The sequence below is a fragment of the Pituophis catenifer genome, unplaced genomic scaffold (assembly GCF_029215685.1).
Source record: "Pituophis catenifer annectens isolate HBS135680 unplaced genomic scaffold, rPitCat1.0.hap2 SCAF_14, whole genome shotgun sequence".
In the NCBI taxonomy this organism is placed as follows: Eukaryota; Metazoa; Chordata; class Lepidosauria; order Squamata; family Colubridae; genus Pituophis; species Pituophis catenifer.
The window spans coordinates 10,198,266-10,218,251 of NW_027256894.1; the positions used below are offsets into that span (position 1 = coordinate 10,198,266).

At 39.5% G+C, this 19,986-nt stretch overlaps 1 protein-coding gene across 2 annotated transcripts in view; it reads left to right on the top strand.

Moving 5' to 3' along the window:
- The window catches only part of ASB7 (ankyrin repeat and SOCS box containing 7), a 40,763-nt gene that overhangs the window by 1,906 nt on the left and 18,871 nt on the right, over nucleotides 1–19,986 (top strand). The window contains exons 2-6 of one of the 2 annotated variants that reach the window (XM_070953487.1): nucleotides 3,891–3,979; nucleotides 6,762–6,851; nucleotides 7,240–7,332; nucleotides 9,757–10,020; nucleotides 17,785–18,390. In XM_070953487.1, coding sequence (XP_070809588.1) covers nucleotides 9,810–10,020; nucleotides 17,785–18,390 — 817 coding nt within the window. In that variant the 5' untranslated portion in view covers nucleotides 3,891–3,979; nucleotides 6,762–6,851; nucleotides 7,240–7,332; nucleotides 9,757–9,809. The remainder of the gene's footprint in view (nucleotides 1–3,890; nucleotides 3,980–6,761; nucleotides 6,852–7,239; nucleotides 7,333–9,756; nucleotides 10,021–17,784; nucleotides 18,391–19,986) is intronic. The other variant, XM_070953486.1, reaches the window with a different exon arrangement.

Here is a 19,986-nt window from a genome sequence, read left to right on the forward strand (position 1 = left end):
AGGTATGTTGAGTTTTAAATATTTCCAGATTGAACTCAAAACAGACGTGTTTGGGGCTTTCAGTGATTCTGGAATGCTTGAGACAGTAGAGTGCATTTCCACTAAAATTGGAAAGCCCGTTTTGAACTGAGAGTAGCCATTTAAAACTCAAAACAGGGCAATTTGTAGTCTAAACGTTATATTTTGATGTAGTGGTTAAGGCACTGGGCTAGAAACCGGGAGATACTGAATTTTAGTCCCATCTTACGTACAAAGCCAGCTAGGTGATTTTGGACCAGTCACTTTCTCTCAGCCTTAGGAAGGCGGCAATGGCAAACCACTTCTGAAAAACCTTGTTAAGAAACAGTAGGGACTTGCCAAGACAGTTTCTGAGGGTGAGACCCAATTGAATGGAAGAAAAAAATAAACTTATTTTTCCCTCATGGTTCTGTAAAGTAATAGAATATAAAGAGTAGAAATAAGTTGGATATCATGGAGTCCAAATCCTGCCCAAAACCCTGCTGTAGCATCCCTAACAACCATCCAGTTTCTGTTCAAATACTTCCTGTGACAGTGTGTTCTATTGTTGAAGAGCTCTTATCAGAAATTTATCTGAATGCCCAACTGAAGTCGTCTTCTTAATTTAAGTCCATTGTGTTTTGTCATCAGGAACAACTGCAACAGTCCTGCCCAATTTTCTACATAATCTTGTATGAGGTTTCCACATTACACATAGCCATTGACTCCAATCATTCAGTTGCTCCATTCTTAAGACTCAGTTTGTCAATATCATTCCTAAAATTCTATGGCCAGAACTGGATGCAATATTTTAGGTATGGTTTGACCAACCTTTCTTTGCTTAGCACCTTTCTCCTGAATTAATCCTGTTTAGCACCTCCTAAATTAATCCTGTTTATTGGATTAATTTATTAATTTGTTTGTATGGTTTTGCATAATACTTTAAATTATAAACTAATCAAATAGTAGTCTATATAACATGGTAAACACATACATATTCAAAACCCGTTAAGGGTTAAATTAACCATACCTAACATCTTATGGAAATGCAGCTGCTTGGTTTGGAATTGACTGTAATGTCTCTTGTATGAACTAGCATTTTTGAAGGTTTAGTGGCCCATTAAAAAAATAATATTATACAAGTATTCTGATGAAGTGTGGCCATTAAAAAGCTGCAGTGTTCTTTGAAATACATTTTCTAAGTTATACCTCAGGATTTTCTCAACAATTATGAAAACAAATGCTTTTCTTTCGACCTCAAAAAGTAAAAAAGATTTAGTTCACATTCTGTACATGTTTCTTTTACTCAAAAGTATGTTCCATTCAGTTTAACAGGATATATTCACTGGTTGGCAAATTTAAAATGGCAGTTGCAGATTTCTTTTTCTTCTGATAATGTGTGGAGAAGGAAGGTATGAAGGACATCCACTTAATTTCTGTTGCTTGGAGGAATGCAATAGGCAGAGCTGATTCTTTAAAAATATACAGAAGAAGGAATCATGATGGGGAAGAATTAATGAAAACTCATTCTGGAAGGTTGGGAACATAATAGAATAGATTAAAAATGAACCATGCTGGATCAAACTAAAGATCCATTTGATCCAGCACAGTGGCCAGTCAGATCCTTTGTCAAACCCTCTATCAGAATATGAGTTAAGTTGCTTTCTCATACAGTACTTGTGTTCCCTGGCAACAGTGATTCAAAAACACACTAGCTGTGATGCTGAAGGTAATACATAACAATTCATTGAAATCTTTATCCTCCATGTACTTGTCTATTTTTGTAGCAGTCCGGGTTGGCAGGAATCACTTTATCTTGTGATAACAAATTTCATCAGTTGGTAACATGCTGTGTGGAATATCTCCTTTTATCTGACAAGCAACTTTCACTTTTTCAGTTTCGTCAAATAACTTCAGGTTTAATATTAAGAGATTAGTGGTGAGAGTTGGGGCTAGTGATCCCAAAAGTTGAGAAATTGTTGAAAAGCACAGTTAAATCATGGCGAGTTTTTCACAGTTCACCTCTACCTCATACCTATAAAGGGGAGAATGGCTTGAGGTGGGAGAGAGAAAGATTACATGAAAAGGGAAGAAGGCAGTTTATGTTGGCATCCCCAAGGCTTGGGTTGCAGGTGGGGAGGATTAGGTCAGACAAGGAATAATGGATGGAAACTGAACAAGGAAAGATTCAACCTGGAAATAAGGAGAAACTTTCCGACAGCGAGAACAATCAACCATTGGAACAGTTTTCCTTCAGAGGTTGTGGGGGCTTCACCACTGGAAGCTTTCAAGAAGAGACTGGACTGCCATCTGTCAGAAACGGTGTAGGGTCTTCTGCTTTGGCGGGGCGGGGCGGGGTTGGACTAGATGACCTACAAGGTCCCTTCCAACTCTGTTAATCTGTTAAAAGCTCTGGGGGGAGGGGAGGAAAGGGTATCTTCTTATTCTGAAAGGGTAACAACATCGATAACAAAACAAATAGTTGGAATGGCTAAGGAAGAAATACTATATAAAATGGAGAAGGACGGGAAAACCATATTTTAAATCTTCTCTAAAGATTGCATTGGAGAGTCAGTAGAAGTTGTAACTAATTGTTACCAAATCTAAGTTAGATTTAAGGAGGTTTTCCATGATTTATGTAAGGACAATGCTTTATTCACCATAGTGCAGAGAATTGGGAGATGAATGTTGCTGATCATCTATGTTTAAAGCAGAGGGATGACCTTTTTTTTAAAAAAAAAATTATATGCTGCCCTTCTCCGGAGACTCAGGGCAGCTTACAATGCGACCTTCCTTAAAATGTATGATGAAGGATCCCATTGTTTAATACCATTATATAGTATATTTAACTTTGTGCATCACACTGAGCCACAATGTGGTTTGGTTTGGTTTGGTTTAACTTAGCAGAGCCTGTGAATTTGTAAATCACATTTTACAGGTTGGAATAGAATTCTTTATTGGTCAAGTGTGATTGGACACACAAGGAATTTGTCTTTTGTGCATATGCTCTCAGTGTACATAAAAAAAATACATTCATCAAGAATCATAAGATACAACACTTAGTGATAGTCATAAGTTACTAAATAAGCAATCAAATCATACTAGGAAAGAAAACAATATAAATCATAAAGATACAAGCAACAAGGTTATAATCATAAGTGGGAGGAGATAAGTAATAGGAAGGATGAGAAGAATAATAGTAATACAGTCTTAGTAAATAGTTTGACAGTGTTGTGGGAATTAGTTGTTTAGGAGGGAGATGGCATTCGGGGGAAAACTGTCCTGTGTCTAGTTGTTCTGGTGTGCAGTGCCCTATAGCATCATTTTGAGGGTAGGAGTTGAAACAGTTTGTGTGCAGGATGCGAGGGGTCTGTAAATATTTTCACAGCCCTCTTTTTGACTCGTGCAGTATACAGGTCCTCAATGTAAGGCAGGTTGGTAGCCATTGTTTTTTCTGCAGTTCTAATTATCCTCTGAAGTCTGTGTCTGTCTTGTTGGGTTGCAGAGCCAAACCAGACAGTTATAGAGGTACAGATGACAGACTCCCATAATTCCTCTGTAGAATAATGTGTAAGGCAAGAAGATTCCACAAATCATTAAAAATTGTGGTGTATAATTTAGTCATAATATTGAACTATCAGGAGAGGGAAGGACTAGATTCAAATTCCCATTCATTCACAACAGTTTCTGACGTTTTTGGTCAACCCATCATCTTTCACCCTAAATTATATCGCAGGCTTGCTATTTGAACAGAGTAATATTGGGGATCTGAGGCTAATAATATAAACTGCTCTGCGCTCCTTTTCGGATGATAAGGGAAAATGTAATAAAAATTGAAAGGCCTAAGGAAAGGCTCCTGTATCTATTGTAAATCTGTTCTGCTTGTTTTCCAGGCTCATGTTGCTACATAAGAAATTGGGAAACTCTGAATGCAAAATAAAAACCAAGAAGCAAAAATGTAATAGAGGAACCTAGTATCCAGGTAACTGATCTAAAATTCTACTTTTAAAAAACCTTTTACATTAGTCGGTAAAGAATATTACTGGTAGTTTTGTTGGAAGTTAGAAACAAGATGTGTCATTTGTATATTGCGAAGCAGAGAAGACACTCCATACATTGGATTCTACATAGCTTAGTTACCTTAACGAACTGTATTATCTGCTTAGTGAAGGCAACTGTTTTAATTTTGATTATACGTGCGTATAACACATTGCAACGGTCTGGTTTCTAATTCATTTGCCCTCTTTTGAGAATCAATTCCTTTGAATTAGATACACTGGCCCACTTTGGGTATCCATGTTTTGGATTAATTAACTAAGAAACACACAAGATTTTTACCCCAATTGGTCCAGTCTTCTACTTCTCTTTCCCTGTACATAGTTGGCACCCAGAAAAGGGTTCAACTGTTTTGTATTGCAGATTAAACTATGTTTTCTAGGATCCTAAAGTTGACCATGATAACCAGATCACCTGCAACTTTTATTGAAGGTTTCCCATAGTGTCTTAAAGGAAGAATGTCATGTAGACTCTGCTTACTAAGCTGAGATACATACCGTATGTTTAAAGTAAACTTCCACCTTCAAGTCCTTGGAATTAAATGTTCTCTTTTAAGTCTATTTACAGTCACAAACAGTTCAATGTGTACTGGTCCCCGTTGATAGTTTTGCAGGGAAAGAGTCAAATACTGTTTTTGTTCAGTGAGGCTCAGTATGATTTCAGGGGCTGCTTGTGATTATAAGAATTTGAAAATATGTCACTGAGAAACAATTTGCAAGGTAAACAGCAAAGGGTGGAATATATTAGCCTTGGTGGTATTCCTAAGGTGAAGTTCATTTTTAGGTTTTTAAAATGTGATGAGCTTTTAAAAATGGTTAACATTTACAGCCAAGTGATCAAATACATTTAAATATTTATATTGCTTTTGTTATTTGAAGGTTTTATGACCTTTTAGATGAATGTTTTTGCTTGTTCAAATTGCTATCTCTGGGTCAAATGTTTGTATTTTTAAAATGGTTACATTACAACCATTTATGTTGATTTTGAGAGCAAGTTTGGATATTTTGTGATACTTTGGCAATAGCATTCATAATAAAAGAACATTTTACCTTCCAAGTAGTTTGTAGAAGAGGGCAAATCTCGTCCTTCTACAAACAGATTTCATTATGTGCACGTGCTTCTAAAATGATCAAAAGCTATAAACTAGAATGAAGGTCTTAATTTATATATACGTACAATATGCCTTTTATAATAGAACCTGCATACTACTTTACACTTGGTAAGCCATTCATTACTTGGCTTCAGTACATGTGCTGTACTGAAGTGGTCATTTATACCCATTTTACAGTTGGTGAACAGCAACTGTATTTCTATGGTATACGGCATGGAATGTGGTTCGTTTATTTTTGGCTTAGCACATTATGGAAACCAGACCATTATGATTTGTAAGTGAAAAGGAAACAGGCAGCATTGGTTTGGGTCTGGGAAAGAAATCTTCCATTTCTATTTACTAGCTGTTTTCATTATGTCATTTCATGAATGCAGTAGCATGACTGACTTTTATAGTGCATAGCAACACAAGGCATTGTGTCTTTGTATCTTTATTAATTTCCTATCTTGTTTTCAGATGCAATTATTGCAGGGAGATTAAATTTGCTTTTGAAAAATGTTTTTTAGCTAAGAGAAATTATGAAGCAATGCTACTTTTTAAAAGAAAGAATTTGGACTCCCCCAAATCTGATTTGTCTTGACCACATATCCCTCACATTCTTATTGTGACATTGGTTTTAGACAACAAAATGTTGCAAAATTGATTGTCCTGCTGTTGTCATATTCACACGGGTCAATTTTTTCTTTGCAACATTTGGTAATCACCAATTGAATTCAGTAACCCACATTTTATTCAATGAGATAAACCGGGAACAATAAATCCTGCAAAAATATTGGAAGTGCTAAAATGCAGTAAGCAGACACTTTGCTAATACATAGCTTGTTTTTTAGCCTTCTAAGATTATTAACCAAAACCATAGCAAGCTGCAGCAATTAAGCAAAATAGCTAAATTCAGAGGCATTTTAAAACCATTATAAAATGTGTTTGTTTTCTTTTGTTGTGCCAACTCACGTATTATGATTAATAAACTATGGTTTGTGGCACGTTGTGATTTGGGAATTGGCCATTAGTGACTCATTCACTGAAACATTATAAAATGAATCATAGCTTAGTGTACCGTGTGAACCTCTCATTCCGTTAGAGGGACAATTTCCTGTGAGATACAGCTTCCTTAAATCTTGGTATGATACAGAAAGATCTGAATACTCATAAAAAGAAAATGCACCCCATAGATGGCCATTTTCCTTGCTGAAAATGGGAAGCAAAGCAATGGCCATTCACCTCTGTAACAAAACATCGATAGCATTAGGAGAAATGAATGGAAATCCTTGGTGCTTCTTGAGAGAAATAAGCATCCAGAGAAAGAAACTAATAGGCTGAGAATGGTGTAAAACGATAAAATGTTTCAATTGAACTCTGAAAGAGGACAACTCGGTATAGAGTTTCCAAGTCTTCTGAAGTCAGCCCATTTATGGAACAGCAGAACATTCTGTGAAGTTCTCTGGACCTCTTCTGGAACATTGTTAAGAATGGATTGTTGGGAATGGATTGAAAAAATATGTCATTCTGAAAAATATTACGTATTAATATGATATTTTGCTATATTATTATATATGAAGTAAATTGTAATTGTAAAATTTCACTATATTGATTGAAGCAGTATCACAGAAGGAGTAAACCTTCAAGTGAGGAATAATAAGAAAGAAGATAATGTTCTTGGCAGCCCTGCTGGATGCTACATGCTCTGGTATGTAGCTGTCCTACATTCATTGTAATCTTGTCCTTTGGATATATAAGGTTATTTAAATCTAGGATTGCCATTGCCATTGCATAATCTTTTCCAATTAAATAACAATTCAAAATGTACAAAATAAATGGAAGGAGTATCTTTCCTGTCCCAAAAAAAGTCTGAATGAACTTTGGATATATTTCCATGGTATATTATGAGAGGCTCCTTGTTCAGCTGTCCTTTTTGCTTTTTCTGCCTTGCCTTGTCACTCGTTTAGAAGTATCTCTATAAAAACGCACCCACAATTCTACTTTTTCTTGCAATCCAGGCAGTATCAGAGATTAGATGAACGTTTCTTGCTTCTTGCTTGCTTTGATCTAACAGACATCTTCTTTGTTTCAAGCAGAAACCATTTGCTTGCCGTATTATGCCTGCAGACAAAGTAATGTATAATGAAGACGGAAAACACAACGTACAAAAACTGACTTTTGCCTATAAGGTATTTTTTTAATAGAGGACCTTAATCATTCTTTGTGGAAAATGTTACCTGCATCTTACTAAGGAATTGTCGGTGTGGTCATCCGGGAACAGTTTTTCCAGTGCTCCCTCCAAAGATAATTTTATGACTTAAATGTCCAGTATTTGAGAGAAACATTATGAAGTTGAGCCACGATGGTGGTTAGAGTGCAGTACTGCAGGCTACCTCTGCCGACTGCTGGCTGCCTGCAATTTGGCAGTTCAAATCTCACCAGGCTCAAAGTGGACTCAGCCTTCCATCTTTCCGAGGTGGGTAAAATGAGGAGCCAGATTGTTGGGGGCAAGAGGCTGACTCTGTAAACCGCTTAGAGAGGGCTATAAAGGACTGTGAAGCGGTATATAAGTCTAAGTGCTATTGCTATTTGCTGCTTTCCCAGAATAGTTTTTATGGAAAAGTAAAATGATTTAAGAGAAAGGACACAGACATGCTGTAATTGTCACTATTTTAAAAATGGGCATCAATAATACATATTTTAAAAACATTTTAAAAAACCCAGATACAGTTTGTATATATAAATACAGTGACACTTTGGTATAATGTTTAAGGCATCTGACTAAAACATGAAAGATCAGAAGTTCTGGTTCCCCCTGTTAGCCACCCATTTGGGTGATTTTGGGCCTATCCCCCTCTCAGCCATAGGAAGAAACTGCTTCCAAAATTCTTGCCAAGAAAACATCAGGGACTAATCCAGATAGTCGCTAGGAATTCACACCGACTTGAAGGTATATGTTCTTCATCAGCGTAATCCTTGCAAAATGCATTTTTTCTATTTCTTGCTCCATTTAAATGGAAGACTTGTGTTTGCAAGACGCAAGAGGAACTGTTATTCATACGTTCTCATAATTCTCATAGACTTTAATTGGAGATGGTCAGTTATTGGTTAGGCAGTCATATTTCATTGTTTGCAATTACAGGTAGTCCTCGACTTATGGCCACAATTGAGCCCAAAACTTCTGTTGCTAAGTGAGACATTTGTTAAGTGAGTTGTGCCTCATCTTACGACCTTTCTTGCCACAGTTGTTAAGTGACTCACTGCAGTTGTTAAGTTGGTAACCCGGTTGTTAAATGAATCTGGCTTCCCCGTTGACTTTGCTTGTCGGATGGCTACAAAAGAGGATCACAATACTCCACGACACCGCAACTGTCATAAATATGAGGCAGCTGCCAGGTGTCTGAATTTTGATCACGTGACCATGGGGTTTTTGCAACAGCTGTGTGAAAAATGGTCACAAGTCATTTCAGGGCCGTTGTAACTTCAATCGGTCACTAAATGAATTGTTGTAAGTTGAGGACTACTGGCAACATGTGGGAAGGAGAAAAACACCTCCTTTTCCTTATCCACCCTGGTGGTGGATTGTTCCTGTTGACCAGATCTTTTATTTTGCCTCTTCCCTGCAAATCTGTTTTTAGCCTGTTAAAGGTAAAGGTAAAGGTTCCCCTCGCACATATGTGCTAGTCATTCCCGACTCTAGGGGGCGGTGCTCATCTCCATTTCAAAGCCAAAGAGCCAGCGCTGTCTGATGACTATTCCATGGTCACGTGGCCGGCATGACTAAACACCGAAGGAGCACGGAACGCTGTTTCCTTCCCACCAAAGGTGGTCCCTATTTTTCTACTTGCATTTTTTACCTGCTTTCGAACTGCTAGGTTGGCAGAAGCTGGGACAAGTAATGGGAGCTCACCCCATTACGCGGCACTAGGGATTCGAACCGCTGAGCTGCCGACCTTCTGATCGACAAGCTCAGCATCTTAGCCACTGTGCCACCGCGTCCCTATCTTTAGCCTGTTGCCCTGTGCCAAACATGAATTGAGCCTTGAAATGTTACTCATATATATTTAGAGACAACTTTAGAGACAATAAAGCTTTATACTCATGCAGTTTGGCCTTGCTGCCATTACCCTCTCTTACGTTACTTGTCTCAAACTAGAATAGAAGATAAGAACAGTCTTGGCTCTTTATAATACATATTTGTGGCTACTTACTTAAGCTGACACAATCACTTACATAAATTATGTTGTTGGTTTTCTGATGGTCTCTTCGTCTCCACAATTGGATTTTCCTGTTGCTATGGGCTATGGAAAACGTTGGGCTAGAGATCACTGTGTACAGCTCTTCAGTTCATCGGAATGTATGTAGCCAATGCAGTAGTTCAGCGTTTCTCAACCGTGGCCACTTTTAAGACCTGTGGATTTAAGAGAACAGCTGGCTGGGCAATTCTGGGAGTTGAAGTTCACAGGTTTTCAGGTGACCAAGGTTAAGAAGCATTGCTGTAGTTGATAGTTAAGATGATCGCCCCCCTCCTCCCCCCTTCTCTCCCGTACACAATGAATTGTGTTTCATTCTTTATCAATTTCATTAGATCAATGTATTTTTTTTTATTTAAGGTGACCGCCGAGACTTCATGACCCTTCTTTAAAAGGAAGCAGATTCTGCGAGGATGTTACATCACCATTGCCGGAGGAACCCTGAGCTACAAGAAGAGTTGCAGATTCAGGCAGCAGTGGCCGCTGGGGATGTCCATACGGTGCGCAAAATGTTAGAGCAGGGCTACTCTCCCAACGGCCGAGATGCTAATGGCTGGACCTTGCTCCATTTTTCAGCAGCCAGAGGGAAGGAACGATGCGTTCGTGTATTTCTTGAACATGGAGGTTAGTTGACCTAAGCAGAGGGATGTATGGTTGCTTGGTGATGAAATGTTTCAGACCTTCTCTTTTAATACCTTGGCTTCCTTTTTTAAAAAAAAATAGAATTTTTTTTTCTTCTTCTTTTTTTTGCTGTTTGGACACCAACGTGATCTAGATAAAATTTAATTTCTGCATTTTTAGATCTCTAATAGGGTGTGGAAAGGAGAAAAAGAAAAACAGCAGACAAGCTATGTGACTTCAGAGTCAACCACAAGATGGCACTCGTTTGTTGTGTTGTTTTGAGTATTGTACAAAAGAAAAAACTAACTCATTCCACAACATAATTCTGCACGGACTGTTCTAGTAGATGGCTAACATCTTACTCTATATTGTAAATTAAATTGTGATTAAATTTATAACCTAAACGTAAATGTTCTGACATATAAATTCATTCTTGGGTTTAGGATAACTAACCACTTCTAGAAAATACACATAAAAATGCATTTGTAATAGCAGAACAAAAGGGAAGTTTGTAGAACAATTTAGCTTCATAATTCAGTTCTGCTAAATTAATGGCCATATGGAATTGTCACTTCTGGCAGTAGCATTCAGCTTTAGATTTCCCAATATCTATCAGAGTCTATTTCTCATTGCTTTAAGCTGCACTTGTAAAAAAATGAAATGAAAATGTTCCGTAGGTATAAGAATTAGAGTTTCTGTTCTTTAATATGGGCATCTTTTCCTTAAATTTTATAAATAATGTCCCATTTATGGATGAAGTTGATGGTGTTGAATATGCAACGGGGGATAAAAGAAGAGGTCTGGTTAGGGAAATACAGAATAACAGAGTTTGAAGGGATCTTGGTTGTCTTCTAGTCCAGCCCTGCCCAAGCAGGATACCCGATACAATTCTGGACAAATATTGTACAATATTTCCACAGAGAATGACACTCTACCCAAAGATCAAGTATCTTTTGAGTTAAATTAAAGTCTAGGTGACATCGATGGACTATATGTTTTCTGGCGATATCATGGAAATAATTTGCAACTGCCTTCTTTTTTAAAAATTTCCCGTGTTTATAACCAGCATTTCTCAGAGTTATCCTTCCAAATAAAAACCAGGTCCAATTACATTAGCTTTTCAAGATCAGCCAAAATTGGCTGAATGTTGCCACATAAATCTTAAAGAATGATTTAATTTTACATACGTGTAGCACGAAGTTATGTGAAATGCCTGCCTTTATCAATAAGCAATTTCTATACATGTAGAGCCCCGGTTTTTTAACAATCAAGTGGAATATGACCAGAAGATGGCAGAAGATATTTCCAAAATAGATATGAAGCTATTGTACAGTTCTCCTCCTCTCCCAAATCATCCTTTTTCATATCTGATACTTTTAGTAAATAGCTGAATTTCTGTATCTGTGGAAATGATTTCAGATGCTCTCTGATATCTGTGATATCCTGTCCTTTTGGATTCAGAATTTGCCACAATGGTACTGTAGAGTTGGCCGGACTTAACTGATGCATTGTCTCAAATTGAGACAATTCCGATTCAGGAATATTTGTCGCATTTCTGAGCTTTTCAGAATTCTATGCAAATTCTAGACGGACCTCACATGGATCCTTAGTTGACACAGGACAATGTCGAGCTCCTTTGGTACAGGTAGTCCTCAATCTACAACAGTTCACTTAGTGGCCATTAAAAGTTAGGGTAAGTAAGTAAGTCAAGTAAGTAAATAAGTCAACGAAATTGAAGTAAGTCAACGGCACTGAAAAAAGTGACTTATGACCATTTTTCACACGGCCATTGCGGCATCCCCATGGTCACGCGATTTACATTCGGATGCTTGACAACTGATTCATATTTTTGACGGTTGCAGTGTCCTGGGGGGGTCATGTGATCCCCTTTTGTGACCATCTGATGAGCAAAGTCAGTGGGGAAACCAGATTCACTTAACGAATCTTCGCTCATTTAACAGCTGCAGTGATTCACTTGACAAATTTGGCAAGGAAAGTTGTAAAACGGGACAAGCTCACTTAGCAAAGGTTTTACTTAGCAACATAAATTATGGGCTCAATTGTGGTCGTAACTCGAGGACTACCTGTGCCTGGTTCTACTGTAGATGCACTTTCCAGAGCTAAGGCCAGTGGTATTAACTCAAGGGATCTTCTTAATGAATATTCCTGATGAAAACAGTTGACTGTTTCAGGCATCCTATTTGTGCTTAGGCCTGGGTCCCAAGTGTGCCAAAAGACCTATTTCCTAACTATCAATGATCGTTGTGGTTTTCTCAGCTTTCTGTGTATTTTAGTATGTGTGTGTCTTTTTGTGTAAAAATACTGTTTACCACATGTAGAGTCATTTATTGAGATGGGTTGGTGTTTGTTAGTTTGTGGAGGACAGTTTTGTCTGATTTAATTTACCAATTTAACATACTGAAAAACCTTAATCCCGTATTCATTTCCTGAATTTACCGTATTTTTTGGAGTATAAAACGCACCCTTCCCCCCCCTAAAAGGGAGTGAAAATTTAGGTGCGTCTTAAACACCGAATGTAGCCCTGCCCACCCACTGGCCCCCACCCTTTGGCCTCGCAGCAATTACCTCCTTGCAAGCAAACAGCAAGAAAAGACAGCTCCTTTCAGCTTCAGCACAGCTTAATTAGCACAAGTTGATTGGATCGGCCTCCCGACTCCCAGCTGATTTGCTCTCAGCTGTTTTGCGCAGGGCTCTGCTGCTTGCTGCAAAGAAGTAAATTGCTGGAGCAGATTTTTTTTCCCCCTTGTGCTAATCAAGCTATGCTGAAAACGAAAATGTAAGTAAAGCAGGTTGTTTGCTGTTTACTACAACGAGGCAAAATTGCGCAGAGGCAGAGGGAAATTTCTTTTTCTTCTTTTCCTCACCAAAAAAGTGCATCTTATACTCCGGTGCATCTTATACTTCAAAAAATACAGTATATGCTCTTATCCAAAGTGTGAACTTTATGTTATGAAAGAGCTACAGAAAACTGATTATATTTTTAATGTATTGATCATGCTTGCAAACCTTCACAGATTTTCACTCGGCTTGAATGCAAGCAATCAGGGAGATATTATGCAGGTAGCGCAATTAATTCAAAAATTAGTCCATAATCCTGAAGCAGCTTCGTATACCATATATTAATGAGGATGTCCTGAAGTTCTTAATAGCCCTATTAAGTAACTGGATAAGAAATCAAAGCAAGTCCATCTTTATTATGGTCACAGGTTACTTGTTTAAAAAAATAAAACATAAATATTACATTAGAAGCATATCATAGATGGCAGAAAAAGTGTGAGACTAATATTTTTAAGAAAAGTAGTGGACATAAACCTGCAACAAATTGCAGAAAGAAACAGTTCATTTTATATGGGACCAAGTACATCTATCGAATCTTTTCATTTGCTTTTGTCTCTCGTGAAATGAGGTTGCTTCACTTTTCCATCTGATTTTTACACAAATTATTTTTACCTTGAATTTGCTCTCACTAAGTGTAATGCAGTGGCTCAGTGGCTAAGACACTGAGCTTGTTGATCAAAAGGTCAGTAGTTCAGAGGTTCGAATCCCTAGTGCCACGTAACAGAGTGAGCTCCCGTTACTCGTCCCAGCTTCTGCCAACCTAGCAGTTCGAAAGCACGTAAAAAATGCAAGTACAAAAATAGGGACCACCTTTGGTGGGAAGGTAACAGCGCCTTTGGCATGACCACGGAGACGTCTTCGGACAGCACTGGTTCTTTGACTTTGAAACAGAGATGAGCACCGCCCCCTAGAGTCGGGAACGAGTAGCACATATGTGCGAGGGGAACCTTTACCTTTACCTTTAAGTGTAATTAGTATAATTTAATTTTCCAGATTCAGTTATTCTTTAGCTCTTGCGAGGATTTCTAAACTCTGGAATCCTTGGAGCTTTCTGAACTTGGTTGTTAGTTTGCAATAGTGGCGAATATCTGTAGCTCGGGTGTAGGATGAGAGTGAAGGTTCATTCTCCGAGCTTGTGGGTTGATTTCCGAACATTTTGTTACCAGGCTTGGTAACATCTTCAGCGGAGTTTAGGGGATGTCAGTGTCTTTGTTGTTCTGTTTATAAGGGCTTCAGGTGTGGGTGTGTCAAGTGAGGGTCTTGTGATGGATCTCATGAGGGACCAGGTGTGAGTCATCAGTGAGAGTTTTGTGATGGGTTTTGTGATAGGTTACATCAGGTCAGGATCATTGGGAGGTGAACTGCTGGTGGTGGGAGGCGGGTTGCGAGTTTGTTCGGTGGTTAGTTTGCAGATGATGTGTTATTACCCAAGTAGGTAACTTGTAACATGATGAGAGCACTAAGGACTCTACAGTTCAACCCTGAGCTACATATATTCTCTTCTGTAAATGTCTATGGCAGTGATGGCTAACTTTTTCCGGACCAAGTGCCTAAAGTGCATATGCGTGTGTGCGAATGCGTGTGTGCGTGCCCGAACCCTCAAGATGCAATGCGCGTGTGGCCCCTGTGCATGTGCCCCACCCCCATGCATGCATTTGTGCCCCCTGCATGCCCCTTGCCTCCCTGCACATGTGCGCACAGCCCCCTGTATGTGCCCCCCTGCGGATGCGTACGCCCCCCGCATGCACCCCACCTTTCCACGCATGCGCACACGGCCCTCCCGCACGCGTCCCACGCCCCGCGCATGCATGGCAGATACCTGAAGACCAGCTGGTCAGCGGGAGGCGTGCATGTATGCGCAGCGGAGCTGAACTGGGGTGACGGCTCGCGTACCATCAGAGAGGGTGCTGTTGGCACATGTGCCATAGGTTCACAATCACAGGTCTATGGGGTTTCTCAGTCATCTAGGTCAGTGGTCCCCAACCCCCGGTCCGCGGACCGGTGCCGGGCCGTGGAGTACCTGGCACCGGGCCGCGCAGTGGCCAGGGGACATGAACGCTGCAGCGCAAAGGCTCCTGGGCCGTGCGCAAAAGCTCCTGGGCCGTGCGCAAAGGCTCCAGGGAAGAGAGCCCCGCGCAGGTACGCACGTGTGGCCCAAAGCCCCCACCCCTGCGCGTGCTCAGCGGGCCACGGTAAAATTATCAAAGGCTGATTGGTCCGCGGCGATAAAAAGGTTGGGGACCACTGATCTAGGTCATGGTTGTCCCAAAGATGCTTTTTCAAGAGGCAAGAAGCTTCTTGGATGAGAAGCGAATGTCTTCAAAGGAAAACCAGAAAGTCCATTTGTCTCTTGAAAAAGCACCTTCGGGATTCTCTTCTGTAGGATTTTTGTTCTTCTTGTCTATAAATCTGGTTCAGGGACCACCTCGCCTAGATCCCACCTAACCAGTCAAGCTTTCCTCTTAGTCTTCTTTTACTCTCTACTCTCTTTGAATTAAACTTAAAACAAATAAATTTCAGATTTTACAACTAAGTGATATTAAATTTAACTACAGGGGTTCTTTTTATCTATGAAAAATGCCAAGAAAAGCAGTGAAGATACTGACATTCACTGGTGTCACAGAGAGATGTTGAATACAAGTTAATACTAGTTTATTTAAACAGAGAAAGCTTTTAAATAATTCACAGTTGGTCTGTACAAAAATTGTTAATGCAAGTTATTTTCTTTAGCTATAAAATAAGGGTTGTAATTTTAATATTTCATTGTCTTGTCACCATCTGGAAAGCAACTTTAACCACTTGCTGAAATAGAGAATATTTCTAATAAATGTTCCTTCAAACAGGAGTTTGCTTATTTACATTTAATAATATCCTGTCTTTCCACCTTAAAACAGTATTCATGGTTGAGATTTCTGTAATATTACATGATTATGTTCAAATACTGCCAAGATTTTATATCACTTTTTATATTCAAATAACATGAGCCGAAGTGGGAAGAATTGAGTGCCAGGCACCATGTAATTTGCCCATGAACAAAAAATAGTGTTAGTCATTGCATGTGACAGGATGATATTAGATCTATACATCTGGTAATTTTTAAAATATTTCATGAATCCAGATTTCTGTGGGAGAAGGAATACTTAGCTATTCCTTTTGAAATGTTGACATTTTGCCCTATCCTGCTTCCCCTTCTTCAAAATTAGATGTTTACATTCTTGCAAAGCTCAACATTTTGTGAAACGGCAAAATTAGGTTATTTTCATTTTATAGAAGACAGTTTTTATCGAGTTGATCTGAACTAGCATAGAGCTTACATGCTTTGCAACTGCATAGATCACAAAGGCCTTTCTTTACCCTATACAATATTAACCCCCTAAAATGAACTCATCTTGCCAGACCACAATACATCTGCATCTTGAGCCTGCAGATGTTGCTACAGATGCTTCTCTTTAAGACCAAGAAGCACAAGGGAAAACAAAACACGGAACCAAGGATGAAATGTTAGAGCTGAAGGAATTAGGATAGGTAGGTAGAGAGATTTTGAGAAATTGAGAAATACCTGGTGGTTGTTGGGTCGGGAGACTTGACTGCAGATAGTCCTCGACTTACAACTGTTCTGCCCCAGCTCAGTTCATTTAGTGACCGTTCAAAGTTACAACAGCACTGCAAAAAGTCACTTACGACCGTTCTTTAAACTTACGACCATTGCAGCAGCATCATAGCCACCTGATCAAAATTCAGATGCTTGGCAACTGACTCATATTTATGACGGTTGCAGGGTCCTGGAGTTTTGCGACCTTTGGCCAAGCGAAGTCAATGGGGAAGCCAGATTCTCTTAACCACTATATCACTACCTTAACAACTGCAGCGATTCACTTAACAGGTGGGGCAAGAAAAGTTGTAAAAGGGAGGAAAATTCACTTAACAACAGAAATTTTGGGCTCAATTGTAGTCATTAGTTGAGGACTACCTGTATTGGAGACAATAGGTATAGTAAATATTCATTTTTCTTTGGGTTTTTTAAATTATTATTACCGAAACTGAATTACAGGGGAAAACACCGGTTATTCAATTCATCTATCACAAACCAGATCCAAATTTTATTGAATTCTCTTTTGCTTTGGAATTCTCCCCAATAAATGTGTCTTCTGCACTTCCTTTTATATGGAACTTTGCATGAAAATATTTTAAATTCAGAAGCATGCCCTGTTTTTCAAATTTTCCATTTTTCAGTATTGAAATGTGAATGTTTAAAATGTTAAATCCTTGGTGCCTATAAAGCAATTTCCAATATGCACAATGTGGCTTAATCACTGATGCTGCTTAATGTTGCTTAATCACAGACCCAACCACTGTACACACTGATGCTTCAGTAGTATTACAAAACCTTTTGTATCAGTTGGAAAGAAGTGTATAAAAAAAAAATGGATGGCAATAATTTTACAGGTCTTTTGTAATACCTAATGAAGAATTGGGTTTTTTGTTAAATAGGTATCATCATCCTCTTTTAACGACCTCATAATCCCTTGCGGGATGGAGTCTGGGCAAACTGAATGGAGCTGAGTGTTTACTGGCCGGATGCCCTTCCTATCGCCAATGCAGAGTTATATTCAGCAGATATATTCTCACTGTACCCAGAGAGAAAAATATCTGCCTCTACCTAGGATTGAACTCACTGCCTCCTGATTGTGAGGTGACAGCTCCACCTCTAGGCCACCACACCACTTTTGTTTAATAGGTATATACGGTATCATATCATAAAAGTGCTAACGTTTGTGAGATTTCATGTCTACTGGGAAAGCTGAATTTATAGATTAACCTCGTGAGGGGAAAAAAGTTCTATTTTAAATTGCTGTTTTGTATCCTTTTTGTGATAAATAACTTCCTGCACTTTTTTAAAAACTTCAGCGGATCCTACAGTGAAAGACCTGATTGGCGGCTTCACTGCTCTACATTATGCAGCTATGCATGGCCGAGCCCGGATTGCACGCCTAATGCTGGAATCCGACTACCGCGTCGATATTATTAACGCGAAGAGCAACGACGGTTGGACTCCCTTGCATGTGGCAGCTCATTATGGAAGAGACTCCTTTGTCCGACTCTTGCTGGAGTTCAAGGCTGAAGTCGATCCGCTGAGTGACAAAGGTACTACGCCACTTCAGCTTGCCATTATCCGCGAACGGTCCAGCTGTGTCAAAATCCTCCTAGATCACAACGCCAACATTGACATTCAAAATGGCTTTCTGTTACGCTACGCCGTGATCAAAAGCAATCACACTTATTGCCGGATGTTCCTTCAGAGAGGGGCGGATACGAACTTGGGGCGCTTAGAAGATGGACAGACGCCATTGCACTTGTCTGCTCTTAGGGATGACGTACTTTGCGCGCAGATGTTGTACAATTATGGCGCGGATACCAACACAAGGAACTATGAAGGACAGACTCCGTTGGCGGTTTCAATAAGTATATCTGGAAGTAGCCGGCCTTGTTTGGATTTCTTACAGGAAGTAACAAGTATGTATAGCAGAAATCTTTTATCAAAATTTGCAGTTAGATTGGGGGGGGGTGGCAGTTTTAAGTAGTCTTCAACTTACAACACAATTGAGACCAAAATTTCTGTTGTTAAGGGAGACATTTGATGAGCGAATTTTAATTACATATGATAATGGTCAACAGTCTGACTAGCGAACCCAACAAAAGGAACCCTCGGGGTCTTTGAATCCCAAAAAGTAAAACTTTATTGAATACACCATCTCGGAACTGAAGAAGCAAAACCAGCTCTGGTTTTCCCACACAAAAGCTTGCTTAGTTAAACAATAGATTCCCTTTCTCCCACTCCTCGGATATTTGTTGCAAAACTTCTTTTTGTTATGGGAACAGTCCCATTTCTCCATTGAGCAGCTTCAGTAGTGACTTTGGCATTTTGTAGGCTTTCACGGTCCGTGAACTACGTCTTGGCATCCCGTTTCCTCCCCACACATTCCATCCCTCCCCCCTTTTCATTGGCAAGTTGAAAAGCAATAGAAGCTAGAAGGCAATAAAACGATTCAATCTTGACAATAATGCAATGAGCCAGCAACCAGATAAATGGATCTCCCTTAATGTTTAAAATAATCCTGTTTTCAATCCCTCTTTGGGTCCCTTAACATATACATTAAAAATATTTCAAACTTATTAGAGGAAGCAATCAATAATCATTACTATTGTGCTGCCAATAATAGGTGAGGCGCGGTGCCTCAGTGGTTTAAAAGACACCGGAGAAGATCTGTGCTCCGGCAGGTCGAATCCCCTGCACGATGGAGTGAGCTCCCGTCACTTGACTCAGCTCCAGCCAACTTAGCAGTTTGAAAGCACGTAAGTGCAAGTAGATAAATAGGTACCACTTTGGTGGGAAGGTAACAGCGTTCTGTATTTCGTCATATGCTTTATGCTGCAGTGTGATGTCATGCTGGCCACATGACCATGGAAACATCTCCGGACAGTGCCGGCTCAAAGAAACAGAGATGAGCATGGCCCCCTAAAGTCAGCTATGTCTAGCCGAGTAAAACTCACAGGGACTCCTTTATCTTTACTTTTACCAATAATAAGACTTTTATTGCCAGAGTAAGTTTCACCAAATGAATTTTCTTTCCAGCAGGCTCAGACGCCTCTTTATTCATGGTTTCTGCTTTTTAATATTTTGAAATGATTGATCCCATTGGAAGGATAATAAAAGGAAACGTAGGAGAAATCGTGGGGCCTGTAACCAGACCATACCCTTCCAGTCAGCCTGTGATCGGATACATTGTGCAATGATGCCATCCTCCCATCTTGCTGAAGAAAATGTCAAGCATAACAAAACACAGTTTGTCCCCTATTTCCAGACTTGGTTGAATATGGCCAAATTAGATTACTTCAGAAAAAAGATTATAAATAGGTTTTGTTTAATGTTTTGTTCAGTAGGAGAACATTGTATCCAAGTAATCAGTATTCACATGATCATTTAGGTCCATGATGGCGGTGGCATGCATAGCTATATCAGTGGGCACGCCAGCTCAGCTCTGGCGTACATGCGCATGCCAGCCAGCTGATTTTCGGGCCTTCTGGGCCCAGGAGAAATAGGGAAACAGG